The sequence below is a fragment of the Chlorocebus sabaeus genome, chromosome 1, assembly GCF_047675955.1.
Source record: "Chlorocebus sabaeus isolate Y175 chromosome 1, mChlSab1.0.hap1, whole genome shotgun sequence".
NCBI lineage: Eukaryota > Metazoa > Chordata > Mammalia > Primates > Cercopithecidae > Chlorocebus > Chlorocebus sabaeus.
Genome location: NC_132904.1, coordinates 82,542,894 through 82,562,924, shown reverse-complemented (window position 1 = coordinate 82,562,924; position 20,031 = coordinate 82,542,894). Strand labels below are relative to the sequence as shown.

General features: G+C 40.9%; 1 protein-coding gene across 2 annotated transcripts in view; it reads right to left on the bottom strand.

The window, feature by feature from the left end:
- The window catches only part of CCDC83 (coiled-coil domain containing 83), a 71,606-nt gene that overhangs the window by 30,790 nt on the left and 20,785 nt on the right, over window positions 1–20,031 (bottom strand). For both annotated transcript variants that reach the window (XM_008020391.3, XM_073020084.1), the window contains exons 4-6: window positions 12,985–13,147; window positions 9,309–9,476; window positions 207–298 (exon numbers count right to left, since the gene is read on the bottom strand). In XM_008020391.3, the coding sequence (XP_008018582.1) occupies window positions 207–298; window positions 9,309–9,476; window positions 12,985–13,147 (423 nt within the window). The remainder of the gene's footprint in view (window positions 1–206; window positions 299–9,308; window positions 9,477–12,984; window positions 13,148–20,031) is intronic.

The window sequence follows — 20,031 nt, the reverse complement described above, 5'->3', positions numbered from 1 at the left end:
AAAGAAAGTATTTTTTAGACAAATTATATTTCATTTTATAAATCATTCAAAACTTTTATTTTAATATTGTGTTACGGCCATTATTACAGGTTGAACATCCCAAATCTGAGAATCTATCCAAAGTTCTTAACCACTATAATATACCCAAAGAAAAAAAAGCAGGAAAATGTTTGTTTTGTTCTGTTTTTAAGAAAATTGAATTATACCTGTGTGGCCCATTCCTTCTTTTGGTCCAGTTGCAACAAAGTTTCTTTGGTTATTTTCTTTCTAGCATCTTCCAAAGTGATTTTATAGTGTTCTTTTTTAAAAAAAAAAAAAAAAAGAAAAGAAAATTAAAAGTTATCAAGGCTGATTTTAGGTAAAACTATGATGTCAGTAAATTTTATTTTCCATCATCCTCAGTTCTCCTTTCTGCACATTTTTTTTTTCTGAATTTTCAGGGTACATTTTTACTGAAGAATCTAGTTCCTCCAATTGGAAGATAGACTCTAAGAATTTACTAATACGTTAATGTGAATTAGTTTAAGATCTCTTACACAAGAACATTTGTATTTTCAAAGGACTGTCTCTCCAAAGGCAGAATTTCAAACAGTTTAGCATTTGTGTGGCAGTCTACCCTTCATACACACAACTTACTACTCCACAACAGAAATATGAAGACTTTATTATCTATTCGAGTAGCATTCTGTCTGATTTCATCTAACTAGATTTTGACTATTCTTGGCATGTGTTTCCTGGGGCAGGAAAGACAGAACGAGGAGAGGAGAGTAGGGAGGGAGTAAGGGTGCTGAGAAAGTGGATAGACCTGGTCATAAGTTAGGCTCAGGTGAGAAAGACAGACAGAAAATGAAGCAGAGGATTCTCTGTCCTCTCAAGATTTTCGTATGCTCACAAATGTCATTATTGAGAGAACAAAGAATCATAAAATTTTAGGCCTTGAAAGATGCTTGGAGATCATGTAATCAATATTCCTTCTTAAGGACTATGAGACACTGTGACAGCAAGGCTGCTTTAAAGAATGGAGAATAAGAAAGCTGGACAGATGAGTCCAATTTGTTCACTCCTTTTTTCAACAAATAACTATCAAGTTCTTTCTGTATGCCAAACAGTATGTAAGACACTGCAAATATTACTGGTTAAGACAGAAAAAAACCCTGTCCTTGTGATATGTACATTCTAATGGGGAAGCCAGATCATAAATAAGTAAACAGGTAAATAAATAATATTTCAGGTGGTGACGTGTGTGAGGAAGAAAAACTAAAATTCTCAATTTTAGACTGGGTGATCAGAGAAAGCTTTTTTTGAGGAGGTAATCAGGGACTGAGTTAGGTAGTCAGCAATGTGAAAAATGAGGAAACTGTACTACTCCAAATGAGTTAATCTGAGAAAAATCAAGGTTAGTTGTGTTTTATTAGTTCCATGTTATATGTTCCCATTAGTTGTGCTTTATTTATATAACATAGGCAGACAATTATTTGGAATTCAGAAAGTATTTTCCCATACAAATGATGTTGAAAATCATGGCTGCTAGATTTCTGGACAGGTTCAGAGGCTTACTAAACTTATTCTACAGCTAAACAACAGTATTGTACTAACAGTACTATAGAACCTTATTTCCATTTAGGACAGCAGTCCCCAACCTTTTCTGCATGAGGAACTGATTTCGTGGAAGACAATTTTTCCCCAGACTGGGTGGGAAAGGGGGATGGTTATGGGATGATTCAAGTGCATTACATATGCACTTTATTTCTATTATTATTACATTGTAATATATAATGAAATAATTATACAACTCACCATAATGTAGAATCAGTGGGAGCCCTGAGCTTGTTTACTTGTAACTAGATGGTCCCATCTGGGGGTGATGGGAGACAGTGACAGATCATTAGACATTAGATTCTCATAAGGAGCATGCAACCTAGATGCCTCACATGTGCAGTTCACAATAGGGTTCGCGCTCCTAAAAGAATCTAATGTTGCTGCTGATCTGACAGGAGGTGGAGCTCAGGCAGTTATGCAGGTGATGCAGAGCGGCTGTAAATACAGATGAAGCTTCACTTGCTTGTCCACTGTTCACCTCCTGCTGTGTGGCCCGGTTCCTAACAGGCCACAGACTAATATTGGTCTGTGGCCTCGGGGATTGCGGACCCCTGACTTAGGGCATTGTTTCAAAGGGAAAATTTTCTTCACAGACCAAGTCAGCCAAAGCAGAACCCTCAGGGATTTTATGCTGTAGGGAAGGACATCTGCAGGTCTGGTCTTTCAATTGACCAGGAGCCCAACTAAGGCATCTACCACCGGAACTCTGGCCAGAGAGCTGGGCAAGAGTTATTCAGCCCTCATCTATACTTTGTACTAGCATAGCAGTTTCTCCTATTAGATGAAAATGCTGAGAGCAGAAAGTAAACATTTCTCTTCCATATCTTTTCATTACTGTATCCCTGGGACACAATACATGCCAAAAAATATTTTGAAGAAAATCAAACTTGGCAAACTGCAAGTCTTTGGTGGGCAGTGATCTGAGGCTTCAGCACCAGAAAGCAAATATTGGCTCTTCCCCTTCTCTGGCAGCTTTGGTGGGGAAGGGAAGAGGGAGTAGAGAGAGAGAAAGGGAGCATTCTCCTAACTTGTGGGATGGCCAAAAAAGGTGGTCAGGAGAGGGCAGTTTCTGCCTCTAATAGAGATGGACTAGAGTGAGGCAGTAGTTCATAAGCAAGAATTCATTAGGTTTTTGGAGTTAGTCTAATTTGACATCTAGAGAATAAGAAGTGGAAGGCTTTATTATTCCAACTTACATATTCCCGTTTATACAGCCTGCATTTTTCTTACTTATTTAAACTAATCTTATGAATATTTTAATCCTTTCAAACTCATTTCTGATGGAATTTCTTTTTTCAGTTCACCCCAGCCCATCAGCTTAATGTTGGTTATTTATTTGAACTTCTACCCTACAAAACACAATAATCAATCTAAAAGTTGCAATGGATCAGGAGCATAATGGATTTTACATTCTTAGCATCTAAAAGAAACCATAAAACCTGGAGCTTGATAACATGAAATATTAATTCTTTGCTATAAATAATTTAAAAATAGATTATCAAATACACTCTAAAGATGTAGCTTTTTCTATTGCCTTATTAATACTGAAAAAGCAATATTCATATTTGATTCTCTTCTAACTTCCATATAAAATTGTATGGACCGTTTTTCTTCTTAAAAACGCAGTACTCAGCACAAGGGTGAATGTGAGAATCTCATTGTTACTCTTTGTGATTCAGATGATGCTTCTGGTAACAATCATTTATTGGTGAATGCAGCCAAAGAAAGTGGGGGCATGTAAAAGTCTCCTTGTAAAAGCTCCAGACACCGCAAGTGGGAGCTTGGGAGATTAGGACTGTGCAGAAGACTCCTTGTTTCTCAGACATCCCATCTAATGGGGTCCCTTCCCAGAAGCTGACCCCAAACTGTACTGGCTAAAGTTTGCTTTGCACTGTTCCGTCTTTCCTGCTGTGTCTGGCTCTGCTTTGGTTTACTCCTCCATGGCCTGTTGAGAGCTTTGTTATCTACTCTTCTTTGACTTCTGGGGTCACATAGCTCCATTGTGGTGACCCTCTCCTGTGGCAGTGGCCTCTTCTCAGGCCCTTTTGGAGCAAACTGAGCAGGAGCTAGCAGAAACACTGGCCAGGTAGCAATCTCTTTAGAGCCGCCCCAACTCACTGAATCAGATTCAGGGGACTATTTGAAGCAGATGGATTTGGGGCCTAACACATCTCGGTTCAAATCCCTGTTCCATTTGTTACTAACATTGTGAGTTTGGTTAAGGCAGTTAACTTCTCTGGGCCTCTGTTTTCTTATCTTTAAACGGGCCTAATTATATCTAACTCAAGGTAACTTGTAAGGATTAGACAAGACATGGATAAGCAGATGCTAGAAATGTAAGTCCTCTTGGAGATCACCTAGGGACTCTGATTTTATAGGCAAGAAAAGTAACATTCAAAGAAGCAATGTTACTTTTTTGTAAGGAGTCTTGAACCTAATTTTAAAAAATTCACTGTTAGTGTACAAAGAACTCTTAAGAATCCCTGTCCTGTGCCCCAGTAAAGGACAAAAATAAAAATGCTCTGTGACTGTAGTTATCTAATGACTTGTAATAACCTCTCACCTTCTCTATTCCTGGGCTTAATCTGAGGTTCCTTTTCCTTTTATTGAGAAGTAGCCTTGGCCTGGATATGTTAGTGACTGTTTTCTATACTGGTATCCCAATATCCCATTCTAGCTAAAGTTCCGGGAAGCAGATCTAAGTGTTTTCTGCTCCCACCCCTGGGTTTCAGGGGAGGCTGCTGAATAAGGCAGGTGACTGAGGAACAGTTTGTGCCAGGGCTGACTGGTGACCCATGAGGTGGCCTTGACAAAGACTATTGGTCATCTTTGATGAGGTGGATGATGGCACCAGCTGTCTTTAGAACTGGGCTGGAGAATACTGCAAGAACTGTTCTGTGGGAAGTAGAAGAGAAGGGGGACACGTATGCAGAGCAAAGCAGTGGTGTCAGTGAGAGGGACAGTCACAGATCAGGGGAGAGAAATGTGGGGAGGAGCCTTGCCTAGAACCACCGCTGATATTATTCTGTCTTCAGTCTTCCCTTTCCTATTTGTGTTACAGACAATAAGCATTACTCTTGGGAAGTCAAGCAACTTAATTTTTGTCTCTTTCCTTTAAAACTCATACTGTGAGGCCATTGACTTCTGCTCAATAAAATATATGGTAAATCCTATGACTTCTGGTTTCTTTGTGGTACAAAAGGTCCTCCAACAAGTAATTAATATGTCCAGAATATTGGAACAATTTAAGCTTCTTTCAAAGTTATGCCAATCCCCTTTCCTAACTTGGGTCTGCTGCCATTTCCCCTGCCTTGAGCTTCCATGATTCCTCTCTCAGTGCTGAAGGGAAGAGGGGAGTATGGAAAACGGTAAGAAAGCTCTCACTTGACTGATACTGTCTCAAGCTCATGTCCACTTTCTGGACCTAGATGGCATTTAAGGCTGATGCATTGTCTCATGGGAGTGTTTTAGTAGGTTCTTTGGAGGACAAGCTTCCCATTTCAAATGGTATTTCATCTGCATTCCCTTGATCCAGGGCAAGTACTGTCCTTAGAAGTTGGTAACAACTTTTCTGTTGGTCCCTGGTTTTCAATTCTGTACTCCCCTCCCACACAAACAAAATCCCTATTTTTCTGTTGGGGACCTATCACCGGCCCCCAACACCCTAGTCAGCTGTCTCAGGCAAGATTCCACATGACTGTTCCCCAACACTCTCTCATAACAAGTTGACAAGAAACACTCCTCCATTCTCTGCCCTGACAAACTCGGGAGTGCAGGCCCAGCCCAGGGCAACAGCCATCTCTTCTGTGTTCTGCTGTCAGTGCGGTTAGCTCCTCAGCCATGTATTCCCTAGATTTCTCAGGGATGAGTCATAAACTAGACCTGAATGCCCAAACTATAGGGGACACATACTGAACCATCTGAGAAATCTCTCTGAAGACCTTTCACCCAGATTTGAGATGGAGGATGAATTACCTTTTACCTACTCCTTGGTGGGGGAAAGAGTAGGACTGATAGCACACCAAGAGCTCTTTTCAAAAGTTGTCCCCTAATTTCTAACAACCTTTTCCTCTCTAACTTCTTGTGTAGACTGGAATTCGATGGTCAAAGGTGTGAAACTGGTTTTCTTCTTCATCAAATTGCAAATCTATGTGGCGGTATCTCATCTCATTTTGCCACCTCATTGTAAACTGAGACTTTAAAAAGTTTTAATATCCTATTTCACTTACAGCAACCTCCCAGCACCCAACAATAGCCTGAGTCTATCTCTGTTCTTTGCATATAAAGCAGCCTAACTAACACAAACCTCATAATCATTGGAGGAGAATTCCAGGAAAATCATGAAAGAAGGAAGCCTGTGTAGAAGGTAGGAGAGAAAGAGGGGATGATGGTAGTAAGCCTTCAGATAGATTGATTTAGGAGTCTTGCTCATATTCATTGTGTCCAGTTAGTGGTCCCCAACATGTTTTAATAGTTCCCCTGGTGGAGTGGCTGCTGCTACCTGGATGGTTAAGAGAAGTTCCTAAAACTAATGGAAAATAATACAAGCCCATAACAACCATTTACTTATGGCTGCACCCTATGGCTTGACCAGCAAGTAATTCAATATATAAATGTTTTTACCACCCCAAAGTTGAATACAACTACATGAAAATTTAAAGTCAAAGAAATCATCCTAGTTAATAATTAATTCATTAATTTAAGACAAGGTCTTTGTCTCCCGGACTGGAGTGCAGTGGTACAATCTTGGCTCACTGCAACCTCTGCCTACTAGGCTCAGGTGATCCTCCCACCTAAGCCTCCCAAGTAACTGGAACTGCAGGTGTGCGGCACCACACCCAGCTAACTTTTGTATTTTTGGTAGAGATGGAGCTTCACCCTGTTGCCCAGGCTTGTCTCGAACCCCTGAGCTCAGGTGACCCACCCACCGTGGACTCCCCAAAATGTTGTGATTACAGGCGTGAGACACCACGCCTGGTCCAATCATCCAAACTTCTGATCAAGATAATGGGTTAAGTTTATATGAGAAGATCACTTTTCCTACTTTAAAAATGTAAAATAAATACTGGCTAAAATATTTAAAAATTTGGAAACTACCAGAACAATAACTTTTAAAAAGTATTCTACTGTTTAACAAATGCGTAGGCAGATCAGTGAATCAGAATAGAGAGTAGAGAAAAAGATTCAGATATATATGAGGAATTAAAGTGTAATAAAGTTAGCACTTCAAATCAGTAGGATAAAAATTGATGATATATGATGTTGGAACACCTGGAAAACCATTTGGTAAAAAAATAAAGTTAGATTGCGCTCTCACACAAAAACAATTACTTAAATGTGAAAACAAAACCATAAAAATTGTAGAATAAAATATTGGAGAATTCATTCGTAATCTCATAAACATAAAATCAAAGACTGATAAGTTGGGCACTTTAAAAGCACAACATTTCTTCATTAAAAAACCCACAAACAAAAAAACTAATGACAAATGGGAAAAATATTTGCAATTTATATCACAGTTAAACAGCTAATTTCTTTAAAATGTAAAGAGTGCCAAAACACAATAGAAAAATGGGTGACGGATGTGAACAAATGGTTCATGGAAAAGGAAATTCATATGGCTCTTGAAGTTATGAAAAGACACATTCAGTGTCACTTTTAATAAAAGAAATGGAAATTAAAACTACAATGAAATACCATTTTCTATCCATAAGACTGACAAAGAACAAAAATTTGGATACCACCCCCTGTTGTTGAAGATGTGGGAAAATAGGTATCCTCATGCATACTGGTAGAAGTACCACTTGGTACAACCTTTATGGAGGGCCACATTTATCACAGTAAAATAAACAGTCTGTTTCACACAACCATTTCTTTCAGAGATACACATAAGTGAAATGACATAAATACAAGAATATTTGTCACGGGACAACGAGATATGTGTAAGGATAGTCATTGCAGCATTATTTGTAATAGTAAAAGACTAGAAACAACCTTAACGCTTATGTGTAAGAAACTGGTCAAAAAAATTATGGTTACCAGCCTGGGAAACACAGTGAGACCTCTACAAAAAATAAATAAAATTAGCTAGGTATGGTGGCACATGCCTGCTCTCCCAGCTACTCAGGAGGTTGAGTTGGGAGGATCGTTTGAGCCTGGGAAGTTGAGGCTGCAGTGAGCTGTGTTCACGCAACTGCACTTCAGCTTGAGTGACAGAGTGAGACCCTGTCTTGGAAAAAATAAAAAAGGTACGATAAAACAATGCAACCGCTGGAAGAATGAGGCAGTATTAAGATATACTGATTTAGAAGGATGTTCTTATTGTTATGTGAAAAGCAAGTGAGCCATCATATATATAGCATGCTATTTCTGAGAGATATATATATATATATATATATATATATATATGCATAGAATATTTCTGACTGCTATATAAGAAACTGGTAATAGTGGGAGAGGATTTGAGTGGGGACAGAGGGAATAGCAGGCTGGCACTCTCATTCTCTTTTCAGAAGAAGAACCTTTTGACAAATTGGAACTCCAAGCCCAGAGTGATATGGGGCCAAGTTTACACGACCACTGTGGTGCAGAGGCCCTAAGCCGAGAAACTTACACACAAATTGGTCCACAAGCAGAAAGCCCTGACAGGGGAACATGGGAACCACCCACAGGAACCCCTTCACAATGCAGGGCACTATTTCCAGCTGGGTCCTGGACTGTCATCCACCCAGAGCAACTCTTTTGGGTCAGATTTCCCCCATTAATTCTGTCCTATGACTCTTCTGTGTCTGGGTCTCTGGTGTTCTTTGAAGCCACTATGCTTGCCTCAGTAACAGACAGCTGGCCCTCATCGTGTCCAGATCCAGTCCTGGTAAGCTTCATTGCTCCTGATGGCATCCTACTCTATAGCCTTTCCAGTTCTCATCTCATGTTTGTTCCCCAGTTTTTCCCTGGTTACAACTTAATTGACTTTGACATTTCTCCATGATGATTCTGGCTATCCAGCATGGCTAAGCTGAATTAGCTTGCCCCACGTGAATTCTCTTTCTAATATAACCTGGCCTCAGGACACTTCTATCTTGGTGGAATTGCTCCTGCCCCCAGTGTGGAAACATACAGACCCCATCCATTGAATTAAGCTTCTTTCTTCTTTTTTTGAGACAAGGTCTGCTCTGTCACCCAGGCTGGAGTGCAGTGGCACAATCACGGCTCCCTGCAGCCTTGACCCTGGGGCTCAACTGATCCTCCCATCTCAGCCTCTCAAGTAACTGGGGCTACAGGCATGAGCCACCATGCCCAGCTGATTTTTAAATTTTTTTGTAGAGATATGGTCTCATTATGTTGCCCAGGCTGGTCTCAAACTTCTGGGCTCAAGCGATCCTCCAGCCTCAGGCTCCCAAAGTGTTGAGATTACAGGTATGAGCCACCGCATCCAGCCAGAAACTTCTTTCTTAAAGTCAGTTGGTCAGAGGGCTTCTCCACACCACGCCCCACCCGCCCATTTCTTTATTTCCCCTTCTCCGTTTCACAGGTGGTCCTGGGATCATTTTTCTGCTTCCTCCCTCCACCTTTACCCTTAGGCTCACAGCTGCTTGTGCTGACAGCAGAGTAATGAATGATTCAGGGAGTACACACTTTTTTCTTCCACCAATGTATGCCCTACTAAAGATGTTTTTTATTGAACTAGAACTAGTTTTGTTGCAACTGACCTGACATTTTCTCTGCATTCTCTTTAACTGTGTTGATGTCATTTTGTAAGGAGGTAATGAGTTTAGCATGTCGTTCACTCCCTACATTCTTGTACTCCTCCCAATATTCCTTTTCACTGAGTTTCTCAAGAAATAGTTTCTCAGCATTACTTATTTGCATGCGCATATCTGTTGAAAAAAAGACACTGTATCATTTCTATTTTCCTTGTAACCATTATATGTTGCAATCTGGTTTTAAGAAGTTAAGATCTGATATTAAAATACTGTTAACTCATAAGTACTATTTGATATCTAAACTTTACGGAATTCTAAACTATTCAAACTATTGTTAGCTATCTCTCCTGATTCAAAATCTAAGTAAAATTAAACTTCTGATTATAAAGTAGACGTGTGGTTTGATGGTTGATTGAAATACATAATAGACAACCCATATGCATAGGAAGCTGCAAGTTTACATCATTCCTGTGATAGCTTAATAAAGGTCCTATTTTGTATAGTGTATCATATGATGTGTATTCTTTATTAGTAAAATATCATTTTTCTGGCCATTATACCCTCTGAGCAAAAGTGATTTCAACTTGTGTCCTTCCCAGGTCCTTGGCAACCATTTTTGTAAGTAAATTGTTTGATGCAGTCATCTAAACTTCATTTGTTTGGATTTCTCTTGTATGAAATAATAGCCTCTGATGGTCATACTAACATGTCTTCTCCCACCCCTCTTTGGTAAAACCAGAGTGATAGGTAAGTTCCCAAGTTAAATATACAAATATTGAACTATTTCAAGGATATAAACTTTGTTTGCTAAACATGATATTCTATTCAATCTTTAGGCCAAATATCATGTTGCTGAATATTTTTGAAAAGCATTACAAAAGAGTCAAGTACAACGAACTTAATGGCTGTTTGTCTCATCACCATATATCACCTTGTTTGAGAGTTCTTTGAAGGCAAGACTACATTATATTCATCTCTGTAAATCCAGCACTTAGCACAGAGCCTGGCAATTAGTTGGTGCTCAATAAATGTCTGTTGAATGACTGAAGCATTTCAATCAGGCCAGGGTGATATTCTTCAGTTCAGAGGTCCAGAAGGACTCAGGACTCATCTTTTTCCAAAGATGTACACGAGATACTAATTTTTTTTTTTTTTTTGGGGGGGTGTAGTTTCACTCTGTTGCCCAGACTGGAGTGCAGTGGCATGATCTCAGCTCACTGCAACCTCTGCCTCCCAGGTTCAAGTGATTTTCCTGCCCAGCCTCCCAAGTAGCTGAGATCACAGGCACCCACCAATACGCCCAGCTAATTTTTGTATTTTTAGTAGAGACAGGGTTTCACTATGTTGGCCAGGCTGGTCTCGAACTCCTGACCTCAGGCAATCTGCCCGCCTTGACCTCCCAAAGTGCTGGGATTACAGGCGTGAGCCACCGGGCCTGGCCACAAGATACTATATTTAAAATCTCTTAACAAATGGTGCTTGTTATTTTCATTAAACAATTATTAATACTACTATAACCTAGATGGGCAGTTGCTCTCATTCGAGCAGACTGCTACTGTCTCAGGCCTGTGCCCCATTTGGCCTTTGAGGGGAGGGTTGGTAGATGTCATTGGAGATTGTAAAAGGGAGATGGATGTAGTGGCTGTTTTTCTACTTTCTTAGAACCTTTTCCCTTCCCTTCTAGTAACACACACGCCCCAGAGATTTTTGTTTGTTTAAGCTGAGATCTGACAGCATATGAGGCCTTGCATCTAGGTGAGAAGCACTCTGTCTTTCTGTGTTAAGTGATGTGAAAAGACTAACATCCCCTTTATGTTTAGGCTAGTTTGAGTTAGATTTTTTATCCTTGCAACTGAAAGAGTCCTTACTAAAAGTTGGATGAAAAGGGTTGCAGCAGTAGTTTTCAAACCTTACTCTGCATAGGAATCCCCCAGGATCTTGTCAGAATGCAGATTCTGATTCAGTAGGGCTGGGTGGGGCCTGGGAATTGGCATTCTAACAAGCTGACAGGTGAAGCACCTGCTGCTGCTCCACACCAAAATGAGTTGCAAGGGACTACCTGGGACATAAAGTGACTACCTTGGAAATGTTTTCCAGACACTTCTGTTCTCTTACTTTCCCTTTCTTCCTGCACGTCTGTGAGCTTCCTTTCTTCCCATACATGTCCAGTCCTCCTCTACTGTGCTTAGCCATGCAGTGTGGCCCAGTCTTGTATGACACATCCCCATGCTCAGCCCAAACCATAAACAGGCATATCTCAACTAACTGGGCCCATTCCTTTAGAAGGCAGTTTAGCGAGTATACCTGAGCATCCTTTGGGGTCTCACTCCCATCTCAAGGGACTTATTAAAGTATTCCTTCCAAACATAAGCAGAACTCTCTTGGAAAGAAGTCGTGCAAAATATACTATCTACCATGTCATGACATCCCTATTGCCAGTGAAGAGACTTGGGTAGGAGGAGGTCTATGGGAACAGTTTTGGACTCCCCTAAAAATGAAACTTGCCTATTGATGTTTGGTCTTGGAAATGATTTCACTCAAAACAACAAATATCTATTGAGTGGAGGGTCTGCTTTGTGCAAAGTGCTCAGCTAAGTAGGCACTTGGAGAAATCCAGAAATACGTGGATTTCCTGAGGGCTAACAAATGATAGCACTTAGGTCTCTTTCTCGTGTTTTCCAGCTTCCTAGCAGGGATGTTATTTATGGAGGTTTTGGAAAAAGTGGTCCTAGAAATCTTAGCAGCAAGTTTAGAATGAAGGAATAGGAATTTCAAAATGAGTATGTTAGAACTGCATGATTTCCCCTCAGTACCATAGTATTTCCTAAGCCTACAACAAGAGTATGCCCTGGGTCTTTCATTGCCTGCACCTAGTGTCATTACTACCCATGTTCTCCAAACTTCCCCTTTCCCAACTCTAATCCCTATTTCCCCCTAATGGGGTGCTTGGCTCCCTTAGAGATATTGGGGGAAATACTTTTCATGGTTATATTCGCCTTATCATTCCCAAATCTAAACTGAAGCTGAAGCCAATGAAACCACCAAACAACAGAATTAAAAAAGAAAAAGAAAAAGAACAAAACCCTACTATGAGTAACGGTGTTTAACAGGATACTGTCCTGTTGTAAGAGTCAGATGAGGCCGGGCATGGTGGCTCATGCCTGTAATCCCAGAACTTTGGGAGACTGAGGTGGGACTGTCCCTTGAGCCCAGGCTGGGCTCAAGACTAGCCTGGGCAACATAGCAAGACCTCATCTCTACAAAAAAGGAACAAAATTCCCAAGCATAATGATGTGCACCTGGAGTCCCAGCTACTTGGGAGGCTGAGGTGGGAGGACTGCATGAGCCCGGGAGGTTAAGATTGCAGTAAGCTGAGATTGCACCACTGCACTCCAGCCCTGGGTGACTGAACTATACCCTATCTCAAAAAACAGTCAGATAAATTTCATCTGTTTTTGATCACTACCCTTCTTCCACCTCCTTGTTTGGCTTCATTACCTCTACTCACTTTATTATTTCCCTCTCCTGCCCATTTACCTACATGTGTTTGTGGTTGTGGTGGTAATGATGCCATTTAAAATACACTCACAGCACTTTGAACATATTGGAAGAATAAAGCATTAATATATTCAAGAAATAGCTTGGCACAACTCTATGATAGTTTTCTATGTTCCTAAATCACCTCTCAAGTTTTTTTCCTGGTCTCTTTCAAACTTCCATTTTTCCTTCATTGCTTCTTCAACATCCTCTCTTGTTACAACTGGCAATCCCTCTGCCTTCTCTTCACTCAGTTCCTTTAGTAGATGCCGTATGTGCCAAATCTGTTCTTCTTTTAAGCGGCTATTCTATCATGAAAATCAACAGTAATTCACGTTTGATCAACTATGTACACTGTTTTTCCTCAAAATAGAGTCAAGAAGCTCCCTGCCTTTGGGTGTCACAGGAAGCCAACTGGGAAGCCTGGACTTCTACTTCCACCAGGCATGATGAGGTGGTATCCCTACTTCCGCTGGCAGAGCAATGCCAATAAAAGCTAGGTAAAACAGATTACAAGTAAGATCTAGAGTCTTATGACATTATACAAAAATGTCCTACTAAGGTGGCTGACATTTTAGAATTATTATTTTTAATCCTTTTTTTTTTTTTAGAGATGAGTTCTTGGTATGTTGCTATGCTGCTCTGAAACTCCCTTGGCCTCTCAAAGTGCTGGGATTACAGGTATGAGCCAGCAAGCCTGGCCTATAACAAAAGATTCATGTTATTGGAGTATTAGAGGGAGAGAAAGAGGGTGGGACTGAAAAAGTACTCAAATAAATAATGGCTGGAAACTTCCCAAATTTCCAAGAGACATAAGCCTATGAATTCAAGAAGCTGAGCATGCCCCAAACAAGATAAGCAGAAAGAAATTCATGTTAAGACACATCATAATCAAACTTCCGAAAACTAAATACAAGGGAAAAGTCTGAAAAGCAGTCAGAGAAAAGCCACACCTTACCTATAGGGGAAAAAAATTAGTGTACAGGGCATACCTAATTAGAATATCCAACATCTGGGCAGCATGTAGTGGTTCATGCCTATAATTCCAGTGCTTTGGGAGGCAGAGGTGAAGGGATTACTTGAGGCCAGAAGTTCAAGACAAGCCTGGACAACATAGTGAGACTCTATCTCTACAAAAAATTTAAAATTTAGTCAGGCATGGTGGTGCCTGTAGTCTCAGCTACAGGCTGAGGGAGGCATCGCTTTAGCCCAGGAGTTTGAGGTTACAGTGAGCTATGATCGCACCACTGCACTCCAGGTTGGGTAAGAGAAAGATCCGGTTTCAAAAAATAAAAATAAGAAAATTCAAAATCTGAAATGCTCTAAAATCCGAAACTTTTTTTTTTTTTTTGAGATGGAGTCTTGCTCTGTCACCCAGGCTGGAGTGCAGTGGTGTGATCTTGGCTCACTGCAACCTCTGCCTCCCCGGTTCAAGCGATTCTCCTGCCTCAGCCTTCCAAGTAGCTGGGATTATAGGCGCCCACCACCACACCCGGCTAATTTTTTTTTTTTTTTTGTATTTTTGGTAGAGACAGGATTTCACCATGTTGGCCAGGCTGGTCTCGAACTCCTGACCCCAGGTGATCCATCCGCCTTGGCCTCCCAAAGTGCTGGAATTACAGGCATGAGCCACTATGTCCAGCCTAAATTCTGAAAGTTCTTGAGTACTAACATGATGCCACAGATGGAAAATAACACACCTGTTGTCATGTGACAGGTTGCAGTCAAAATGCAGGCACGTCAAACACAGTTTATTCAATATCCCCAAGGGAAAAATAAAGTTAACTTCAGGCTTTGTGTATAAGGTGTATATGCAACATAAATGAATTTCATGTTTAGACTTGAGTCCCACCCCCAAGATATATCATTCTGTATATGCAAATATTCCAAAATCTGAAAGAATCTGAAACTGGAAACACTTCTGGTCCCCAGCATTTCAGTTAAGGGGTACTCAAACTATGTCAGCACATGTTTCATCAGAAACCATGCTAGCTAGGAGAAAGATAATAGGAAGTGGCACATTATTTTTTATGTGATGAATGTAAAGAACTGTCAATCTAGAATGCTAGACCCAGTGAAAATATCTAACAAAACATGTATAGGACTTGCATAGTGAAAACTAGAAAATGCTGATTTAAAAAAAAATCAAGATCTGGGCCCAGCACAGTGGCTCCTGCCTGTAATCCCTGCACTTTGGGAGGCCAAGGCAGGTGAGTTGCTTGAGCTTAGGAGTTCAAGACCAGCCTGGGCAACATGGTGAAACCCTGTCTCTACAAAAAATTTAAAAATTAGCCAGGTGTGGTGGTCCACGCCTGTAGTCCCAGCTACTTGGAAGGCTGAGGTGGGAGCCCAGAAGGTTGAGGCTGCAGTGAGCCGTAATTGTGCCACTGCACTCAAGCCTGGGTGCCTGAAGGAGATCCTGTCTCAATAAATAAATAAATTAAATAAAAATAAAACAAGATCTAAATAAATGGAGAAACATATCATGTTCATGGATTGGAAGACAGCATAGTAAAGATATCCCAATTTTGATATACAGCTTTAATATAATCCCTATGTAAAACTTAGTAAGTTTTCTTTGGGTGGGGGGGGGCAAATATATACAAGATAATTCTAAAATTTATATGGGAAGACAAAGGAACCAGTATAGCTAAGATGATTTTGAAAAACAAGAATAAAGTAAGAGGAAATAATTTACCTTATTTCAAGATGTATTATATAGCTATAGTAATCAAGACTATATAGTATAGACAGAGGGATAGGCATAGAGATCAACTGAAGAGAACAGAGAACTCAGAAACAGACCCACACAAGACGGGGCGTGGTGGCTCACGCCTGTAATTCCAACACTTTGGGAGGCTGAGGCGGGCGGATCACTTGAGGTCAGCTTAAGACCAGCCTGGCCAACATGGTGAAACCACATGTCTACTAAAATTATAAAATTAGCCAGGCATGGTGGCCAAATAGGAACAGATCCAGTCTACAGCTCCCAGCGTGAGTAATGCAGAAGAGGGGCGATTTCTGCATTTCCAACTGAGGTACTGGGTTCATCTCACTGGGGCTTGTCAGATAGTGGGTGCAGGACAGTGAATGCAGCCCACCGAGCATGAGCTGAAGCAGGGCAAGGCATTGCCTCACTCGGGAAGTGCAAGGGGTCAGGGGATTCCCTTTCCTAGCCAAGGGAAGCTGTGAAAGATGGCACCTGGAAAATCGGGTCACTCCTACCCTTATAATACTGCACTTTTCCAACGGTCTTAGCAAACAGCATACCAGGAGATTATATGCCGCACCTGGCTGGGAGGGTCCCATGCCCACGGAGCCTCACTCCCTACTAGCACAGCAGTCTGAGATTAAACTGCAAAGTGGCAGCCAGGCTGGGGGAGGGGCGCTCGTGATTGCTGAGGCTTGAGTAGGTAAACAAAGCAGCTAGGAAGCTCAAACTGGGTGGAGCCCACTACAGCTCAAGGAGGCCTGCCTGCCTCTGTAGACTCCACCTCTGGGGGCAGGGCATAGCCAAACAAAAGGCAGCAGAAATCTCTGCAGACTTAAATGTCCCTGTCTGACAGCTTTGAAGAGGGTATTGGTTCTCCCAGCACGGAGTTTGAGATCTGAGAACGGACAGACTGCCTCCTCAAGTGGGTCCCTGAACCCCGAGTAGCCTAACTGGGAGGTACCTCCAGTAGGGGCAGACTGACACCCCACACGGGTGGGTACCCCCCCTGAGACAAAGCTTCCAGAGGAACGATCAGGCAGCAACAGTTGCTGTTCAGCAGTATTCGCTGTTCTGCAGCCCCTGCTGCTGATACCCAGGCAAACAGGGTCTGGAGTGGACATCCAGCAAACTCCAACAGACCTGCAGCTGAGGGTCCTGACTGTTAGAAGGAAAATTAACAAACAGAAAGGACATCCTAACCAAAACCCCATCTGTACGTCACCATCATCAAAGACCAAAGGTAGATGAAACCACAAAGATAGGGAAAAAACAGAGCAGAAAAGCTGGAAATTCTAAAAATCAGAGCACCTCTCCCCCTCCAAAGGAATGCAGTTCCTTGTCAGCAACGAAACAAAGTTGCAAGGAAAATGACTTTGATGAGTTGAGAGAAGAAGACTTCAGACGATCAAAATTCTCTGAGCTAAAGGAGGAAGTTCGAACCCATCGCAAAAAAGCCAAAAACCTTGAAAAAAGAATAGACAAATGGCTAACTAGAACAAAGAGTGTAAAAAAGACCTTAAATGACCTGATGGAGCTGAAAACCATGGCATGAGAACTACGTGATGCATGCACAAGCTTCAGTAGCCCATTCGATCAACTGGAAGAAAGGGTATTGGTGATTGAAGATCAAATGAATGAATTGAAGCAAGAAGAAAAGTTTAGAGAAAAAAAGTAAAAAGAAACAAACAAAGCCTCCAAGAAATATGGGACTATGTGAAAAGATGAAATCTACATCTGATTGGTGTACCTGAAAGTGACGGGGAGAATGGAACCGGGTTGGAAAACACTCTTTAGGATATTATCCAGGAGAACTTCCCTAACTTAGCAAGGCAGGCCAACATTCAAATTCAGGAAATACAGAGAACACCACAAAGATACTCCTCGAGAAGAGCAACTACAAGACACATAATTGTCAGATTCACCAAAGTTGAAATGAAGGAAAAAATGTAAAGGGCAGCCAGAGAGAAAGGTCGGATTACCCACAAAGGGAAGCCCATCAGATAATAGTGGATCTCTCGGCAGAAACTCTATAAGCCAGAGAGAGTGGGGGCCAATATTCAACATTCTTAAAGAAAAGAATTTTCAACCCAGAATTTCATATCCAGCCAAACTAGGCTTCATAAGTGAAGGAGAAATAAAATCCTTTACAGACAAGCAAATGCTTAGAGATTTTGTCACCACCAGGTCTGTCTTACAAGAGCTCCTGAAGGAAGCACTAAACATGGAAAGGAACAACCAGTACCAGCCACTGCAAAAATATGCCAAATTATAAAGGCCAATGATGCTAGGAAGAAACTGCAGCAACTAACGAGCAAAATAACCAGCTAACATCATAATGACAGGATCAGACTCACACATAACAATGTTAACCTTAAATGTAAATGGGCTAAATGCTCCAATTAAAAGACACAGACTGGCAAATTGGATAAAGATTCAAGACCCAACAGTGTGCTTTATATAGGAGACCCATCTCATGTGCAGAGACACATATAGGCTCAAAATAAAGGGATGGAGGAAGATCTACCAAGCAAATGGAAAACAAAAAGCAAGGGTTGCAATCCTAATCTCTGATAAAACAGACTTTAAACCACTAAAGATCAGAAGAGACAAAGAAGGCCATAACATAATGGTGAAGGAATCAATTCAACAAGAAGAGCTAACTGTTCTAAGTATATATGCACCCAATACAGGAGCACCTGGATTCATAAAGCAAGTCCTTAGAGACCTACAAAGAGACTTAGACTCCCACACAATAATAATGGGAGACTTTAACACCACACTGTTAACATTAGACAGATCAACGAGACAGAAAGTTAACAAGGATATCCAGGAATTGAAATTATCTCTGCACCAAGTGGACCTAACAGACCTCTACAGAACTCTCCACCCCAAATCAACAGAATATACATTCTTCGCAGCACCACGTCACACTTATTCCAAAATTGATCACATAGTTGGAAGTAAAGCACTCCTCAGTAAATGTAAAAGAATAGAAATTATAACAAACTGTCTCTCAGACCACAGTGCAATTAAACTAGAACTCAGGATTAAGAAACTCACTCAAAAGCGCTCTATGACATGGAAACTGAACAACCTGCTCCTGAATGACTACTGGGTACATAATAAAATGAAGGCAGAAATAAAGATGTTCTTTGAAACCAATGAGAACAAAGACACAACATACCAGAATCTCTGGGACACATTTAAAGCAGTGTGTAGAGGGAAATTTACTCAATGCCCACAAGAGAAAGTAGGAAAGATCTAAAACCGACACCCTAACATCACAATTAAAAGAACTAGAGAAGCAGGAGAAAACACATTCAAAAGCTAGCAGAAGGCAAGAAATAATTAAGATCAGAGCAGAACTGAATGAGATAGAGACACAAAAAAACCCTTTAAAAAATCAATGAATCCAGGGCTGGATTTTGAAAAGATCAACAAAATAGATAAACCACTAGCAAGACAAATAAAGAAGAAAAAAGAGAAGAATCAAATAGACACAATAAAAAATGATAAAGGGGATATCACCACCGATCCCACAGAAATAGAAACTACCATCAGAGAATACTATAAACACCTCTATGCAAATAAACTAGAAAATCTAGAAGAAATGGATAAATTCCTGGACACACTCTCCCAAGACTAAGCCAGGAAGAAGCTGAATCCCTGAATAGACCAATAACAGGCTCTGAAATAGCGGCAAATAATTAATAGCCTACCAACCAATAAAAGTCCAGGACCAGACAGATTCACAGCCGAATTCTACCAGAGGAAAAGGAGCTGGTACTATTCCTTCTGAAAGTATTCCAATCAATAGAACAAGAGGGAATCCTCCCTAAGTCATTTTATGAGACCAGCATCATCCTGATACCAAAGTCTGGCAGAGACACAACAAAAAAAGAGAATTTTAGACCAATATCCCTGATAAACATCGATGCAAAAATCCTCAATAAAATACTGGCAAACCGAATCCAGCAGCACATCAAAAAGTTTATCCACCACGATCAAGTTGGCTTCATCCTTGGGATGCAAGGCTGGTTCAACATACACAAATCAATCAACGTAATTCATCATATAAACAGAACCAAAGACAAAAACAACATGTATATCTCAATAGATGCAGAAAAGGCCTTCCACAAAATTTCACAACCTTCATGCTAAAAACTCTCAATAAATTAGGTGTTCATGGGACATATCTCAAAATAATAACAGCTATTTATGACAGACCCACAGCCAATATCATATTGAAGGGGCAAAAACTGGAAGCATTCCCTTTGGGTTTTTGGGACAAGGATGCCCTTTCTCACCACTTCTATTCAACATAGTGTTGGAAGTTCTGGCCAGGGCAATCAGGCAGGAGATAGAAATAAAGGGTATTCAATTAGGAAAAGAGGAAGTCAAACTGTCCCTGTTTGCAGATGACACGATTGTATATTTAGAAAACTACATTTTCTCAGCCCAAAATCTCCTTAAGCTCAT